This window comes from Oncorhynchus nerka, linkage group LG22 (genome assembly GCF_034236695.1).
Source record: "Oncorhynchus nerka isolate Pitt River linkage group LG22, Oner_Uvic_2.0, whole genome shotgun sequence".
NCBI lineage: Eukaryota > Metazoa > Chordata > Actinopteri > Salmoniformes > Salmonidae > Oncorhynchus > Oncorhynchus nerka.
The window spans coordinates 40,012,064-40,031,149 of record NC_088417.1 but is presented as its reverse complement, the minus strand read 5'-3'; the positions used below and the strand labels follow the sequence as shown (position 1 = coordinate 40,031,149).

General features: G+C 44.4%; 1 protein-coding gene across 1 annotated transcript in view; it reads left to right on the top strand.

Annotated features, from left to right (window-relative positions):
* The first annotated feature begins 486 nt into the window (after positions 1 to 486).
* Positions 487 to 19,086, top strand: part of LOC115105161 (collectin-12-like) — a 47,919-nt gene continuing 29,319 nt past the window's right edge. Inside the window, exons 1-2 of the mRNA XM_029626841.2 lie at positions 487 to 1,087; positions 6,925 to 6,975. Coding sequence (XP_029482701.1) covers positions 1,081 to 1,087; positions 6,925 to 6,975 — 58 coding nt within the window. The 5' untranslated portion in view covers positions 487 to 1,080. The remainder of the gene's footprint in view (positions 1,088 to 6,924; positions 6,976 to 19,086) is intronic.

Sequence of the window (19,086 nt, the reverse complement as noted above, 5' to 3'; positions counted from 1 at the left end):
TCCACACCCCCAGCTGTGATAACTTCTCCCAAATGTGATAATAGTCATTGGTAGTAGTGGAGACATTTTACAACTTTATCCCTTACGAAAAAAGTTTGCAGTCAGAATGCAGTATAACTGCACTACACTGCAGTATGCTACAAATACTGCATCCAAAAATAACAACTTTTTTACTGCAGTAATTTTGCAGTGTAACTGCAGTTAGAGTGCAGTATGTGATAACTTCTCCCAATTTTGATAATAGTCACTGCAGTTATTCTGCAAGTACTGTTTCGAAATACCACAGTAGACTGCAGTTAATGCACTTTTATGGCAGTTTCAAAACGGCAATCTTTTTTTGTAAGGCATACAAGAGAGAGCATGCATGGAGATTCAACATTCCAAATATGTTGTCTAACAGCCTATCAAAATCCTACTTGAAGTGAGAAAGAATGCAACATCTAAAACACAATGCATTAAAGTCGCTGGCAGGTCCAGTGACGTTGGTTTAGCCCCCCTGCCCAACCCCTTTGAAATGGTCTTTAATGGGTACCAGATTTTTCACCCAGTAATCTAATCTCTTGCCAGCAGTTTCTCAAGGTATCCTACAGTTTGCGCTGAAAGGCATCCTCACCTTTAAGGAGAGCGAGGAGTGTGTGGGGTGTGTAGAACGGAGCTGCAGACGCGGGACTTCCTTCGGCTCTAAAATGTTTGTGAGTTTGTGATTGTGGTCAGCGCTGCACACTGGAAAGAGCCATATTTAATATAACCTAACAAAAGTCACGGGTGCATTTTCCAGCGCAACACAAAATATTACGAATACGGGGAAATTTAACTTTCTCTGTCCAGATTTTATCCAACAGTGTGGGCAAATAACGGAACAATGGGATTCTAACGGGATGTTCGAGATTAACATTTTACGGTCGTGCGCAGTCCTCAAATTCTGAATTTGGATGATCGGAACTTTTTTGTGCGAGCGTTTAGTTTGCTGTTCTCCCAGCAACTGATTCAAACCTGCTCGTTTGGACTGAATTTTGAGATGAACAAAAAGTGACATAGCGACTCATCTCTTCTGCACTCCTAACCGATTTATACAACGCCATGAAAGGTACAGTATGTGTTATGCAAGGTTCTGTTCATCTTTAAAATAGTTTTTTAGAAGTTTGAAGTGGTAGCCCAAAAAATGGTTTCGATAAATTATGTATATGTGCCTGAGTGTTGCACATCTGGATGAGATTAAGTGCTTGTTGTGTGGAATTCAGCTGTATTGTGAAATGACTTGGCCTTTCTCCGCCAGTCGCATCATTCTCTATAGTAGTGCATTGATTGAGTAACTGTTTTTGTTTGGTTACTTTAGGTCCTTTGTGATATACTGTATATCAGTGCTGCTTTTGTTCTAGCCTGTACTAACAATAAGACCGTGTGCACAATTGTTATTCAAAGGGAAATATTAATATATTTTAGGCAGGGAGGTGTATTACATTGATTTGATTCTCTCCTTATGATTCCATGTATAGACCTAATGCAGCCTATTGCATTTTTACAAAAAGTTAACTCCCCTGTGGGACACCAACGTTTTGTTACCCCTGTGACACATGACCTAATGACGCCATAGATGGGGACTCATCTCATATGTCTCTCAGAAGTGATCGAGGAACAATGGGACACGTCATTCAGTATGTTCATATGCACATGAAAAATAATGGTTCTAAATAGTACCAGATAGAGGTTATTTGTCTTGTAACCATAGCGGACTCTTTTGGTGCTATATAGAACCCTTTTTTGAAAGTGCAATACAGAGCAATGCTCATTAGGTTCTAAATGGAACCTGTATGGTGTTATAAAGAACCCTTTGCCTGAGGTTCTATATAGGACCATTAACAAAGGTTCTATATTGCACCAAAAAAAGGTTCCGCTATGGTTACAACCCTTGTTGGGGCTATATAGAACCCTTTTTATTGTTCTTCACAGAACCTTTAGGGACAATGGTTCTATAAGGAACCTTTCTCAATCTGAAATGTTCTTTGTAGAATAACCATACAGTGTTTTTGATTCTGGTCAGCCATATTATATTGTTCAAATTCCTTAGGTGTTATTATTGAGTTAACTGACACATTTAATCAAGTGAGCTATGTCTGGAACACCTGCAGGTCCCTGAGGAGAGAATTTAGATTGAGAACCACAGACTGATTTATTAAACAATTCCCAATTGACACAAGGCCATACATGAGTATTTTACAAGACGCAATCACTTGCCACAATCATATAAAATGTATGGTGCCTAACACAACACATTGCATAAACTGGAATGACACTCTCACTCACGGTCGCACAAAAAGAGCTGTGAGCAAGCCACACCACCAAAATATTCTAATGAGCCACAGCCCCTACATTTTAATTACCACTAAAAGAGCAAAGAACCCTTTTGGGAACTGTAAAGAACCACGGTAGAGCTCAAACGGTCCTTTGAGGCATTATGGGTCCACATAGAACCCTCATTTTTTAGTGTGTAGTCATCTCTCTATCATAGACACAGAGTCCCAAATGGCGCCACCTTTCCTTATAAAGTGCACTACTTTTGACCAGGGCAGCTAGGGCTCTGGTCAAAAGTAGTTGAAAGAGAGCAACCCGGCTCCACGTATTTTACTGGTTTGTGACTCACTGACACCCTCCCCGGTTAGAGGGGAATAAAGCAGTCCAAGAGTTTTTTTTAATTTATTTTTTATTTTTTCACACCTTTATTTAACTAGGCAAGTCAGTTAAGAACAAATTCTTATTTACAATGACAGCCTACAAACAGTGGGTTAACTGCCTTGTTCAGGAGCAGAACAACAGCTTTTTACCTTGCCAGCTCTGGGATTCAACCGAGCAACCTTTCGTTTACTGGCCCGAAGCTCTAACCACTAGGCTACCTGCCACCCCAGGTAACACACTAAGGAACTTTAATCACACACAGAAGAAGATGAACATGGATATGTTTTCTGTGTTCACGCATCCCTGTGTGTGATTAAAGTTCCTGTGTTCTATCCACCCACACTCACAGACTGGAATAACACAGTTCAGATTTTAGTCAATATTTACTCCCTTGGAGAGCGTGCGTCAGGCTGGCTAGCCAATCTGTGCCTGGAGAGACTGCACTGCTAGAGCGTGCACTAGGGTGAGACACATGGCTATTGTTCGATTGGCTGAAGCCATGAGCTGTAGGAGATATTGATCTCTCACATGACAGGGAAGAAAGAGTGAGAATGGGTGAGTCAGACAGCGTGGCTCCAGAAAGCAAATAAACAAAAGCTCACACAAACAGTGAAATGTAACACCCTCGGCAGGAGATTCTGTAAAAGCCACCCCTAAAATATGTGCAGCATATTTACAAAAGGGAAGGATTCCCCTGCCGGAGATGTCAGTAGTGGTGCTCCCCGCCACCCCATGTAGTTATTCCATGCAGTCACTCCATCAGCTGCAGGTCAGGAGCTGCCAGGGAACAGAGGATTTAAGGCATCCATGCGGGTGGCACTTTGGAGTATGGCCAGCCCACTGTAACAAGTCCAGGTGCTGGGTGGGGGTTTCCTCACAGAGGCGGGCCATGCCCCAGTAGTGGAGAGTAGGTGCGGCGGTGGTTCCCCCACAGAGGTGGGCAAGTCCCCCAGGTCAGGAGGCAGTGCTGGTGAGACCAGGGCAGGTGGTGAATAAGATCACAGCCAGGAGCGGGAATAGGTTGTTCCCCTGGGATAGGACACTGGAGGGTGAAGTCTGGGGGGCTGGCCCCGGTGAGGTCTGATCCAACCCCCACAGTCATGTTGGTGGTTGAGTGCAGAGGCAGCAGGTCCAGGACTGGAGCTGGGTCAGGCAGTACACGCTAGGCAGGGGAATCCTGAACACACAGAACCGGACCCAGGGCTGTGGTTCTGTCAGGTGAAGCTGTACTGTCAGTAGATGGTGACAGTGCTGTGGCTCGGTCCCCCCATGGGCCCAGGTAGCAGCAGACAGGTCCGGTGCTGCTGGAGGGTCCCCTAGTGCAGGGACAGGCAGAGAGTCAGAGGCAGACAGGGCCGCTGGCGATGGCTTTCCGGGTAGCTTGGCTGTTGATGATCCGGTGGCTGTGAGGACTAGAGTCCAGTCAGCAATATAGGCTTACTACCATGTGGCAATGCTACTGGAAGCGCATCCCGGGCACGGGAGAGGACTCTCCCAGACTCCACAGCAGTGGAGGGGGGATGGGGAATTACATCTTGTGTGTGCTTAGTCTCCATAGCAGGCAACTCATGAGGACCAGCGGGGGCCGAGGACATGTTCTCAGTTGTTGCCGGGGCTGGAGAGGCATTATAGTCACACCAGATGGTCACAGTCACATCTGGCGACGGTGACAGGCCTAAAAAGACAACCCCTTGCTGCTGTCCCCCGTATGACTGTCCCATGCTTTCCACTGCAAACCGCTGGGAATAGCTCCCCTGACAGGAGGAAGCCCCGGATCTGGTCCTCTGCTGCGAAGTATCACTTGAGAAGACTGTATATTCCTCTCAACATGGGCAAAACGGGACTCCTGCACACACTATGACAAATGCAGCGATGTCCACGGCGCTGCAACTCCCCGGCACTCCAACGCAGAAGAACAATCCACGTGCTGGGTTGCTAGGGATGCGGCCCCACCTGGTGCTGAATAGTATCCCACAGGTGGAGGAGAGGGAACATTGGGTCCATGCTGAACCTCGGCACCCTCTCTGGTTCACATAGGCTCCAGAGAGGGTAGTAGTATCTCCACATGGTAGTAGTCCACTGGATCCCCCGGGAACCATACTCGAAAGACCATGAAAGAGAGTGACCTGGCTCTACGTATTTCACTGGTTTGTGACTCACTGACAATGCCCCCGGTTAGAGGGGAACAAAGCAGCCCAAGAGATAACACACACAGGTGCTTTAATCACACACAGGAACCTCTTCATGTACCTCTTCATCTTCTTGGGGTGTATATGATGCCATTAGGGACGCAACCAGGGTCATAGAGTTTGTGTTAGTGAGCGTCTCTTAATTTATCTAAGCAGTGGCGTCATTATTTGCTAATTATAATAACCGCCACACCCAACATATCCCACCCCTGTCGCCCTTCCCTCCCCCTCCCCCTCACACTGCCCTCAGACGACACTGCCTCTCTCTTCAAAAGGGTTCTTTGGTTGTCCCCGTAGGAAAACCATTTTGGGTTCCAGGTAGAACCCAAAAAGTTTCTACTTGGAGCCAAAAGGGGTTCTTCAACGGGTTCTCCTAAAGGGACAGCCAAATAACCCTTTAAGGTTCTAGATAGCACCTTTTTTCCCCCAAGAGTGTACATCTGCTAGCCATTATGAGTGATGTTCTTCTTTCTCTGCCGCCGACCTGCGCTGGGTTCTAGTGTAGTGTAGCGAAGTTGAATTAGGGTTTACGGTCAACAACCCAGAGAAACCGCAGCCTGTGGCTTATACAGGAGTCCTCCTGTCTCCTTCCCACACAGAGAGAGGCACTTGATGGGGAGTTATAGCCTCCATGACATACCACGATGATAAAGCTCAGTGCTGAGTAAGGCCTATTAATCCTTCCTATAGAGAAAGGCATTTGTGTAGTATCCTGGCTGCCACAAATGCCTGTTGGTGTCCTGTATCCATTTGGTTACCTAGTCTGTGTCTCAAATGGCACCCTATTCGCTATGGTGCACCTCATTTGACCAGAGCCCTAATGTTGATTTTTGTGGTCAAATAACCATTTCTTTGTGGATTTTGATCAGTGCTTATTGTCTTGCTGGAAGATCCACTTGCGGCCAAGTTTCCGCCTCCTGGCAGAGGCAACCAGGTTTTTGGTTAAAATGTCCTGGTACTTGGTAAAGTTCATGATGCCGTTGACCTTAACAAGGGCCCCAGGACCAGTGGAAGCAAAATATCCCCATAACATCAAAGATCCACCTCCATATTTAACTGTAGGTATGAGGTACTTTTCTGCATAAGCTTTTCAACACCAAACCTTCTACTGGTGTGCGGGGCCATAGCACCGGTTCCAATCCAAGTGCCAATGCCGTTTATCAAACTCCAGGAGGTGCTATGGTCAGATGACATGGAAATAGAGCTAAATGGTTAATTGACCACAAAATAAACATTTTGAAATGGCCATCTAAGTCTTCGGACTTGAACCCCATTGAAAACATGTGGTTTGTGGTTTGAATTGAAGAGGGCAGTCCACAAGAGCGGATGAAGGATATCAAGTATCTGGGAAGATTCTGTATGAAGGAAGGGTTTAAGATCCCTCCCAACATGTACTCCAGTCTCATAAATCATTTTAGAAAAAGGCTCAGTGTCTTTATCCTCGCACAGGAGGGTGCTAGAGAATTGAAAACAGGGTGCCAATAATTTTGACACCTATCTTTTTTAGATTTTTTTAACAAAGTCTTTTTCTCCGAGCAATTGTAATAGTATAAAATAATATAATTTCCCTCGTATTTGTTTTATACATTCTTATTTGTTCATCTTCATCAAGGGTGCCAATAATTATGGAAACGGTCCCTTCAGGATCTTGCGATTTACTTTGTGTGATAGTTGAGGCTTTAAAGGCTTGATTTCTATAATAAGGTCTCTCAGCCAGAGTAGTAACAGAACAATTGTTGGGAGAACATTCTGTCCTGACCTCTGCCTGAGTCCCAAATGGTACCCTATTCCTCATAGGACTTTGACCAAAAGTCGTGCAATATACACAGAATAGGCTGCCACTTGGGATGCAGACACACAGCGTACGAAGGTTTCCTGACATGCTTATTACTCTATGCAGTGGGTTTCAGTGTGTGACTGCGGCACTATATTCAAAATAAATATCAATTGCATTTGTTCTGGAACCAATGGAGTATACACTGTTCATTTGTTGCCGTGCTTGTGTGTGATTTTTCTCTTGGACCTCACTCTAACACACGTGTATCTGTTGTTATTCCCACAGACGATTTTGCCGACGAGGAGGAAGTACAGTCTTTTGGATACAAGCGGTTCGGTGAGTACAACACAACTCTCTTCACTCTCTTTACTCCCACTCCCCAACTGAGATCAATGTCAATCTTTCTCATCATCATCAAGTGATACTTTGCATGCGTCCTAAATGGTGCCATATTCCCCATGGGCCCTGGTCAAAAGCAGTGCCATTATATAGGGAATACTGTAGGGTCTCTTTTGCGATGCAAATCAAATTTGATTTGTCACATGCGCCGAATACAACAGGTGGAGGTAGACCTTACAGTGAAATGCTTACTTACAGGCTCTAACCAACAGTGCAATTTTTAAGTTAAAAAAAGGTTTTAGGTGAACAATAGATAAGTAAATAAATATAACAACAGTAATAAAGACACAATAGAGAGAACAGTCTATGACTGGGGTGGCTGGGGTCTTTGACCATTTTTAGGGCCTTCCTCCTACACCGCCTGGTGTAGAAGTCCTGGATGGCAAGGCAGCTCAGCCCCAGTGATATTCTGGGCTGTACGCACTACCCTCTGTAGTGCCTTGCGGTTGGAGGCTGAGCAGTTGCCATACTGGGCATTGATGCAACCAGTCAGGATGCTCTCGATGTTGCTGCTGTAGAACCTTTTGAAGATCTGAGGACCCATGCGAAATATTTTTAGTTTCCTGAGGGGGAAAAGGCTTTGTCGTGCCCTCTTCACGACTGTCTTGGTGTGTTTGGACCATTTTAGTTTGTTGGTGATGTGGACACCGAGAAATTTGAAGCTCTCAACCTGCTCCACTACAGCCCCGTCGATGAGAATGGGTGCGTGCTCGGTCCTCCTTTTCCTTGTAGTCCACAATCATCTCCTCAGTCTTGGTTATGTTGAGGGAGAGGTTGTTGTCCTGGCACCACCCGGCCAGGTCTCTGACCTCCTCCCTATAGGCTGTCGTTGTCAGTGATCAGGCCCACCACTGTTGTGTCGTCTGCAAACTTAATGATGGTGGTGGAGTCGTGCCTGGTCACGCAGTCGTGGGTGAACAGGGAGTACGGGAGGGGACTGAGCATGTACCCCTGAGGGGCCCCCGTGTTGAGGATCAGCTGTTATGTAGCCATTGTTTACATCTCAGGACAGACAGAAGGCAGTATGAGCTGTGTCTACTCACTGCCTTTGGGACCGTGCGGGGTTAAACATAACAGCTTTTTCTGGGTGACAGCCTTTGTGGTTTAGCCCGTACCAAAAGCAGCACTCACAGCTTGATGGGGTCAGGAGGTCACCAGTTCATAAACACATACACTCATTCACTGATAGACATGCATACACACACATACTTACACACTCACATTCTCAAACTCACATACACATAAAGACAAAGCGAGAGAGGGAAAGAGAAGAAATGGGAAAGACAGAAACACACCCCCTGGGATGGAGAACGAGAGAACGAGAGAACTAGAGAGCGAGAGTACTGCACCATTGTACTGTTGATCTAAGGAGGGATTTGGGAGCCTCTCTGTCTCTCTCTCTCTCTCTCTCTCTCTCTGGAGAGAGTTACTCCAATCCAGAATGACTTGGTCCATCAGTAAGGATGGAGGGATGAAGGGATGGAGGGAGTGGTCCCCGATGTTGACCCCAGCACCAGCGGAGACGAGCTCAAACTGTGCTTTACCACAATCTCTCTCATCACAGTGTCACCCGAGAGGAAGCGTCCTGTTTGTCTTCGTGTGAGTAGCCTGCGCCGCGAGCCCAGCCAGCCCTCCACTCATGGACTTGCGTTCCAAATGGCACCCTATATAATGCACTCCTTTTCACCAGAGCCCTATGAAAGGGAATAGGGTTCTATTTCGGACGCAGACAATGACAGCTGTTGGCCTGGCCTGCTCTGCTCTTATTGGTCCCACCTCCTCACTCTGGATTTGTTATTGTGCAACAGAACTATCTGCGTGATGATCAGAACAAAGTGTATAGCCTTGTTTTTTAAGTGCGACGTGTGTAACCTTTGAACTTTGAACCATTTATTTTTTCTCTATGCCTAGCTTTAGTATTAATGCCCCGTAGTGCAATGTGCAATTTTAATGAAAAGGCTTGTTCACTGCTACATGGAACCAGTGCCCCCTGTGTAGAGATGCCACCATGGAGACTCAATGGAGAGGGGTGTCGAGGTGTCTCAACCAGCATAGGGCATTTTACTGAATTTCCACTATAAGACTTTACCCCGGTGTTTGGCTGAAAGACACAGACTTTTGTGATTTCAGCTATGATTCTTGGTCTACACTGTCTAAACTGTCTACACTAGCCCCCCAAAATACCTAAATAGGGCTTTTCCACTGCTGCACTGGTGAAACTGGGGACAATGTCCTCAAAATCGTAGGGCCAGAGGTGGGGATGAGGGGTGGTGTTACTGTAAATATGGGAAATGTGGGTAACATGTTATTATAGGACAATCCCGATCTTGGCTATTAGTGTCATGTAGATGTGACAGTTTTAGTGGTTTATTTTACAATACGATGTCTTACTGAAAATTAAACGGATGGTTATGAAAGTTCCTCTGTCCATTTTGTTTTAACTCGCCTGCCTCAAGTTGTTTATCAGACGTTCCTGCTCCAGTATGTCCTTCCGTTTAACCTCGCTTGGGAATTCCAGACAGCGGCTGGCGCTAGTAGTCCCAATGTTCTTATGAACAGCAGGCTGATCCGTAAGGCAGGTAGAGAATTCGCAGAGCATCGAGCCAAACGCTTTTTCTTCTTTTTCTCAGCATATCCTAACTCTTTCAGGACAAGATGGCTGTATTTTCAGAGTGAGACAGAGCAGAGTGAACTCAGGCTTACCTCTGGCGTTCTTTCCGGCACGAAGAACTTGGGATCGTGGTATTAAAAGCAAGAAGGTGTAATATCAACACACATGTCCTACTAACACTTTGTGACCACATGTTGAAATGTGTTTATGTGCTTTTGGTGAAGTCCTGACCCAATTGGCGACATATGTCTGGAGTCACCATTTAACTCTCTCTCTCTTTCTCTCTGTGTCAGAAGAAGCTGAGAGGATATGGCCTTGGGTTTACGCACGGATACATATTCAACAGATATAGTCCTGTTTCACTTTCTCCTTTTGCTCTCTCTCTCTCTCTCTCTCTCTCACATATATATATATATGGGCTGAGTGAATTCGTATGGTATTCCCATCAGTCTCTCCTCTGCCAAATTGAAGCCAGCTCAAAATTACCTCCCCAGTCCTCAAAGTTTCTGACAATTTTTTTCTGTGGGGGGTTGACGTAGGAAGGTCATTAGGAGGAGGGGGAAAAAATGGACTCTGTTGTTCGGCCGAACCCCCACAGACTCTTTTAAAGCTGGAATAAAGTAGGATCTGTCATGGGCCTGAGGAGCCGTCAGCCATCTTGGACTTCAACCACTAACCTGGGCATCATTACTTTCATATCTTCTGCTGTCAGTTAGTGACGTGGATGAGTGAGCTCTGTCTCTCCAGTCCAGGTAGAGGCTTGGAACAGTCAGAGGAGCACATGTAGAGAAGTAATTTTTTGTCATGGTGGGTGGACACCTGAGATCTGAGGCTTGAGGTTTGAGGGTTTCTCTTCAGATGAGTCCCAAATGGCACCCTATCCCCTATGTGGTGCACTATAAAGGGATTAGAGTGCCATTTTGAAGCAGACTTCTTCTGCTTCTCTCAAACATCTTGGTTTGAGGAGTCAGGCCAGGCATCCTGCTGACGGCGTTAAACCCAGAGTGTGCTGATCAGTTTCCTGAACTTGTTATGGTTTCACTCCCGGTCGGCACGGCCAGGTATATTCCAGGAGAGTGTTGCGGTGTGGTGCTGGAGTCGGGCCCGGGCCCAGCTTTGTCAGCAGCAGCAGCATAACCAGCCATACTGGTGGTTTCGCTCCAATGGGTTTGGCTGGCATGGGACGCACTTCACGTACCCCTCCCCTACCCAACCTCAACCTCACCCCTCTGACTCACCCTCTTCCTATCCTCACCCACCACAGAACATTTATGAGTGTCCCAGCCCCATGCTTGGTGAGGTTGGGAAAATAAGTGAATTCAATATCGAATGACATTGACGTTGAATGAGACATAGTATGCCACTGGATCTTTCCCAGTGATCCCAATTAATTAAGCTGTGTCATTAATTATCTGCCGATGCTATGTCGTGTTAGGCAACACTATGAAGGAGTGGAATGCACTTTTATGTGGTTCTTCTGTTACGGAAGCTGTGGTGTTGCAGTAACAAACCCCAGTCCCCATATTGCTCTTTCTCTGTTAAAAGAGATTTTGTTTACCCATTATTGTTGTGAAGGAATGTCTTAAATGTGCTTACCACCTTTTCTGAATTTGAGAGGTTTGTTTGGGCTATATAAGGAGTAGAGGGAGAGGGATATGTTCATTTTCTCTCCCTCCCTGTTGTTTCTGTTCTCTTTTCGTTTGCATGCTTTTGGCCTGTAGTACAGTTTGATTGTACTTTGGTTCTATTCAGGCAGTTTGGAGATGGCTTTATTCTATTTATGTTCATTGCTCAACCATGCAATAAAGCAACCTGTAAAATGTTGTTCATATTCTTGCAGTAAATATTGTGAATTTTAGGTGTCAATGTGGGGGTTTGGAACATGGATGACCAGTGATGTTTTTGCCAGAGTAACACGTGCAACCTGTTAGAGCTACTAGTTCCCCTTTGGGAACTCACCTCACCCCCCCTGAGCTGTAATGTGGCGCAGGGAACGCAAGAAATAATCCTAAAAATATTTAACCTCCACAGAATCGCTTGAAAAATGGCTCAAATGAAAGATAAAGAAGTTATTTATCTACCCAGCAAGTCAGATTTCTAAAATGTTTTACGGCGAAAACATAGCACATATTTATGTCCAACCACCACTGCATACATACCTCATTAGCTTAGCCAAGTAGGAAAAAATATGCAATCAACAAACGCAGGATTAAAAGAAAAATAATTTCACTAACCTTTTGAAATCTTCATCAGATGACAGTAATATAACATGTTACACAGTACATTCATTTTTTTTTCAATAATATGCAATATATATCCATAAATCTCTGTTTACAATTATGCATCGTTCAAAAAATGCTACTGCAATGTCAGGAGAAATAAATAGCTCCGGCAGATAACGTCAGCTAACAAGGAATACACATCATAAACTTTGACTAAATATGCATGTTTTACATATGTATGGCAAGATAAACTTCTTCTAAATGCAATTGCTATGTTACAATTATTTTTAACGTTACATTTGGCGTTTACTAGGCTATAATAGAGAGTCGGCGCTCTCATTTAGCATGCTGACTCCTCTATCATGGAGTCGGCAGAAACCCAAAATGAAGACGTAAATATTCCCTTACCATGGCTGTTCTTGCTTCAGAAGACGTGGAAGGGTTAATACTCACCAAGTTAGCGTTCAGTTTGCAAGTCTGTGTCTTTCCGTTCTCAAACTAGACACTTTTCGGTCGAAATGTATGCAAATTTCAAGTGGCTGCGCACCAAAACGTCGAAAGTATACATTATATTTCGAGTAAACTTGTCAAACTATGTTTATAATTAAGCCTTAGCATGTTATAAAGGTCTACAGCAATCGTGAGGGCGAACAGATTAGCACACGTTGTTCAGTCTGTCCTGGGAGAAAGAGAGAGAAATATCCAATCTCCCATTGGTGAAACTTTTTTTTTGCGTCACCGGGACGTTTGGTCACGCTGAACGTCTCGTGAGCACGTGATTCTCACAGTTACAGGCCTCATCGAAAGCAGGCTTCACGCTGAAGACATAGAACGTGTTTCCATGGTTATAGCTCTTTGGGAAGTGTGTATACAATGACGTCAAAGTGATGGCAACTTTTCCCATTACAAGAGAGACTTTGGGAGAATGCATGCCCTGAGACTTCTGCTTTAGCTAGAGACAAAATTTAAACGGTTGTATAAGCTTTAGAGTGTTTCCTATTCGATAACATTTTTTAATTGCATATATTAGCAACTTTTGACAAAAATTTATCATGGTTTATATGGGTGCCGAATTCCTCCAGAAGGGGCAGTATTCAGGGCTAGCCCTAACAGGTTTAATTAAACCTTATTTTCGTTTCATTTTGCAATTCAATATTTCAGTGACTCTGGTTCATTTGTGTGTGAAGAAAAACAGCCTCCCACTACACACACACACACACGCGCCTGAGGAGGCTGGTGGGAGGAGCTATAGGAGGACAGGCTCATTGTAATAGCTGGAATGGAATAAATGGAACAAAGTCAACCATGTGGTTTCCATATGTTTGATACTGATACACAACCACATGCTTGACTTTGTTCCATCCCACCAGCCTCCTCAGGCGTGTGTGTGTGTGTGTGTGTGTGTGTGTGTGTGTGTGTGTGTGTGTGTGTGTGTGTGTGTGTGTGTGTGTGTGTGTGTGTGTGTGTGTGTGTGTGTGTGTAGTGGGAGGCTGTTTTCCTCACACACAGGTGAACCAAAGTCACTGAATTGCAGAATGAAATGAAAATAAGGTTTAAGCACCAGCACATGTGTTACTCTGGCAAAAACATCACAGTTCACCCGTGTGCCAAACCCCCACTTTGACTCCTAAATTCACAATATTTACTGTTTAATTCTGACGGAGAAAAAGAGAAGTTTCTTCCAATGTTTTTGGCGTCCATTTTTGTTGTACATGAGAAAAAGGGTGCCACATCTCTGAAAAACTTTCAACCTTGTTTTTATTTTGTTGCCAAAATGTATAATCTCTGTTTTCCTAATCACTCCTCCCACCAACCTCCACACACACACACCATAATATCCCACCATGTCCTTGGGCTGACCCACGTTGTTTTTGTAGTACACTTTCTCATGTTTGAATTAGGTTCAAAATGGCCTCCTCTTGAGAGCATTTTTAGAGGTTTTTCTCTGGTTAAATATGAACTTTAAAATAACAGACTAAGTAGAGTCCATTGCCAGGCCACCTGTGTACCTTTAAGATCTCCTATGAAAAGGAGTATATTACACTTGGCAAGCAGGCAGTAATTTGTTCCAGAGACCACGCTTGCTGTACTGGAGACAACCATGCCTCTTTAAAAGGATTTCATGCTAAAGGTGTATGTGTCTGTTGGGGTTGAGGGGGTTGTGTGTGTGTGTGTGTCTGTGTGCATACGTATGTGTGTGTTTGTTTTGAATGTTCTAGAGACCCCAGGCTCCCTAAACCCCACACATGTTAATGATGAATTTGGGGATTCTAATTTCTACTCATTTAGCATAGCCTACCAATAAAAAAATCCTGAGACTGTTTTTGGAAGTCTGAAACTTTAATGAAAGAAAGAAATTGACCCAGCCAGCTGCCAAGATCAACCTACTGCTTCCTGGTTTTGAAAAGTGGAGCTGTAGTGGAGAACAGATGCATTCTGGTCCAAATCCCAGTCAAACCCATAATGACTATCACATTTTCAGACGTTGCCAAGATTGAGACGCAGAGAAAGTGGTGTCATATTTTATTTTTGAGGGCATTTTTCTGAACCCAGTATACCTACTTTTGCTTAATCTGCTTATCCCACCACTGCTAATGCAAAAGGGTGAGTTTACAGCAATGATGACAGGAAACACCATTTTCATAATAAGAGATGGCATAAGTCAGAAAGTTTGGCATTAGCTGGGATTGTTTTCCTCATCTTAGTCAGAGCTCTCAACAGCTGGACCTCACACTAACATGGTCAACCACTTGTAAGACCATAACTCAACCATGCCAGCCTCAACAACAAGAGAGCACAGTCTGGTCAGGCCTCATCGGCTTTGTCATTGGCTAGGAGTAGACCCCTTACGCACGTAGAGCAGCGCTCCACTTCACAGACTTGTGAGGTTAGTTTTGTTCCGTCTTTTTCACCAATTATTATCCTTAAAGGTCATTGACCTGGACTGTATACATAAGGCTTGGACATTGTTTTTAAGACTGTTTTATAAGTCCTCACGGATACCAAACTAATTTGAATACCATTTTGTCTGTTGTTGATTAGAGTTTGTTCCAGTAAGTGCTATTTACTTGGCAGATCATAGGCCCAAATGTCTGTCAGTCAGATGTCTGCTCTGAATCCCTTGTCTCTAATTGGTTAAACAAGTGTTTGACGGTCGGAGAGCGTACCACTCTCCAGAATGGCATTTGTCTGTCTGCGCAGGTTTTGGAATCCCTTTGTGGAGATGCTATTCCTGTTCAACTAACTGCAGTGAATGGCTTGCTGTCATGGCAACTGACAGGCCACTCCCCCGCTTCCAGCCACAGATGTGGTAGGCCACCCAGGGGAACTCTATCAAACTTCCATCACCCACGATACAGCAAGGCAGACAGGAGATGCTCTATTGTTTGAGCCCTCAGAATACAGCTCATCGCTTTGATTGGCGGTGCCTGCTTTCCTTTGCATGTTCATCTGTTGATGTTGTACATTTCTCAGGATTTGGGAGAAAAAACACATATATTTTGGTCATATATCACTGTCCATGTGGTTTCCTGTCACTCAAATGTGTCTGTGTGGAATTGTACTCCCACTCACGACTCAGAAATGACTCTCATCTGGTTTTTAACCTTTCGGATGTCATTTGTGTCCAAGGCAACGCTGTATTTATAATGGAAGTTTCTCTGCCTCTTTAGGGGTAAGAGTTTAATACCACTTATATGCCATTGAATGAATCTCACTTCCTTACTTTCACACCAAGAGACACTGAAACACAATTATTTCTCTCTGGTTTATGCATTGCCTAAAGAGACACTTGACTGAAAACGACATAAACCACTTGAGAAGCTACAGTATTGATCCAACCAATAATACAGACCACACTGGTTTTAGTGTCACTATGCAAACCACAAGTCATTATTCCACTGAATGACAGAGCTACTTATTACAACCTAACCTTAAAACCCCCCAAATCAAAAAGTGTCTTCTTCCAGATTGACCAGAAACCATCAAAACCAAACCAACACCACAGTGGGAGAGTAAAGTAACAGAACATGAGGTCACATGGGAATGCAAGCCTCTGCTCATTGCCCAGTTCAAACGTAGTGCACTATAAAGGGAATAGGGGTGCCATTTGGGATGCTGCCAGAAGCAGGAAGTTGTCTGTAATTGGCTAAACTGTGAGGACATGACTACAGTGATGCCATAGTAAAAGAGGTATAATAGGTCAGCTCTCCATATGGCCCTGTTACTGAGCGATATGGCCAAGGTAGTGATGACTTTGGCTGATGTGTGTTCGCCTGGGCAGTAAAAGAGTTGGTCCATTGTGACTTTCTCAACCTGCTTCCTATGAACTAGCCCAAGAATCTGCTCAACACTTTTATGGCCTCGTGGTTCTATCTGGCCCCCACATTTTTTATTTTACCAGGTAAGTTGACTGAGAGCACATTCTCATTTACAGCAACAGCCTGGGGAACAGTTACAGGAGTGAGGATGAAGGAGCCAATTGTAAGCTGGAGATGATTAAGTGACCATATGAGGGCCAGATTGGGAATTTATCAAGAACACCAAGGTTAACACCCCTACTCTTACAATAAGTGCCATGCAATCTTTGGTGACCACAGAGAGCCAGGACACCTGTTTATCATCCCACCCGAAAAACAGCGCCCTACACAGGGAAATCTCCCCAATCACTGCCTCCTACTGGCCCTCCAACACAACTTCCAGCAGCATCTGGTTTCCCATCCATGGACCAAACAGAACCAACCCTGCTTAGCTTCAGAAGCAAGCCAGCAGTGGGATGCAGGGGGGTATGCTGCTGGCATAAACATTGAACATCTGCAACATTGGAGCAGACTGTCGTGTAGTAGGCTCAGTAACATGAATACACAATGGGTATAATTAAGGGTAAGATTACTCGGGAAGCTCATCACAGCATACATCATCAGCACATGCATACTCTTCTTCTCCCTATCTGAAATCCTGTTCTCGTTGTACTTCCGTTCTGTGTCAGAATACGTAGAATAAAATACCTGTATGTCTCTAGTGGTAACTGTGGGTAGTGCAGCAGAACACATATTTCCACTTGTGAAAGTAAAGCTCTCTCTAAGAATAACCCAATGAAAGCATTCCACAATTCTTCAAGTTAACAGTTATTTTTATACAAAGCACAGAATAATAACACTGTTAAAACGCACACTATAGTAACCATACCGACAGTAACATCAGAATATCACATTGACACTTTAGCAGTCAATTACTGTACTCACAATCTTTCAGGTTTTACTGAATGTAGTCCTTTAGCCGAGCCGTGCATCCTCTCACTCTCCTTTTGAATATTCTGTTGTGAGTGCAAGGACACTTGGGAATCAGCTGCACCGTTTTATAGCGTGGCCTGCTCAGGACACAGAGAGAGATGCAATGAATTCTATGTCTTTACGTCATCAAGAACATACAGTGGGGCAAAAAAGTATTTAGTCAGCCACCAATTGTGCAAGTTCTCCCACTTAAAAAGATGAGAGGCCTGTAATTTTCATCATAGGTACACTTCAACTATGACAGACAAAATGAGAAAAGAAAATCCAGAAAATCACATTGTAGGATTTTTAATGAATTTATTTGCAAATTATGGTGGAAAATTAGACCTGCACCAGGCTGGGAAGACTGAATCTGCAATAGGTAAGCAGCTTGGTTTGAAGAAATCAACTGTGGGAGCAATTATTAGGAAATGGAAGACATACTAGACCACTGATAATCTCCTTCGATCTGGGGCTCCACGCAAGATCTCACCCCGTGGGGTCAAAATGATCACAAGAACAGTGAGCAAAAATCCCAGAACCACATGGGGGGACCTAGTGAATGACCTGCAGAGAGCTGGGACCAAAGTAACAAAGCCTACCATCAGTAACACACTACGCCGCCAGGGACTCAAATCCTGCAGTGCCAGACGTGTCCCCCTGCTTAAGCCAGTACATGTCCAGGCCCGTCTGAAGTTTGCTAGAGAGCATTTGGATGATCCAGAAGAAGATTGGGAGAATGTCATATGGTCAGATGAAACCAAAATATAACTTTTTGGTAAAAACTCAACTCGTCGTGTTTGGAGGACAAAGAATGCTGAGTTGCATCCAAAGAACACCATACCTACTGTGAAGCATGGGGATGGAAACATCATGCTTTGGGGCTGTTTTTCTGCAAAGGGACCAGGACGACTGATCCGTGTAAAGGAAAGAATGAATGGGGCCATGTATCGTGAGATTTTGTGTGAAAACCTCCTTCTATCAGCAAGGGCATTGAAGATGAAACGTGGCTGGGTCAGCATGACAATGATCCCAAACACACCACCCGGGCAACAAAGGAGTGGCTTCGTAAGAAGCATTTCAAGGTCCTGGAGTGGACTAGCCAGTCTCCAGATCTCAACCCCATAGAACATCTTTGGAGGGAGTTGAAAGTCTGTGTTGCCCAGCAACAGCCCCATAACATCACTGCTCTAGAGGAGATCTGCATGGAGGAATGGGCCAAAATACCAGCAACAGTGTGTGAAAACCTTGTGAAGACTTACAGAAAACGTTTGACCTCTGTCATTGCCAACAAAGGGTATATAACAAAGTATTGAGATAAACTTTAGTTATTGACCAAATACTTATTTTCCACCATAATTAGCAAATATATTCATTAAAAATCCTACAATGTGATTTTCTGGATTTTTTTTCTCATTTTGTCTGTCATAGTTGAAGTGTACCTATGATGAAAATTGCAGGCCTCTCTCACCTTTTTTAAGTGGGAGAACTTGCACAATTGGTGGCTGACTAAATAGTTTTGAGCCCCACTGTATGTGCTTGGTCCTTTTGTTTGGATAATTTTGCGTGGCGCACTGTAATTTGGTGCACCCTTTTTGACATGAAAGGGAAGTTTTACCCGCACATGATCTCCCTCTTCGATGGGCGATTGTTTCACTCCCCTGTTTTGTCGTCCGTATAGGATTTCCCTTTTTCTTGTGTGGCACGCACTCTAGTACGCACGCATTGTCAGAGACGGAGGGACTCTGTTTGCCATTTGCTAACAGTCTTTTAGAACTCGGGTCCAGCGTTCCACCGCACCATTTGCCCGTGGGTAGTACATAGACACGTTGGAGTGTTTAATGTCTCTGTCATGGAGGAATGAAGTCCATTCCTTCGAAGTGAATTGGGCACCATTATCGTTTACGATTTCGTAGCAATTTCCGTAGCGTCTGAACAAATCAGT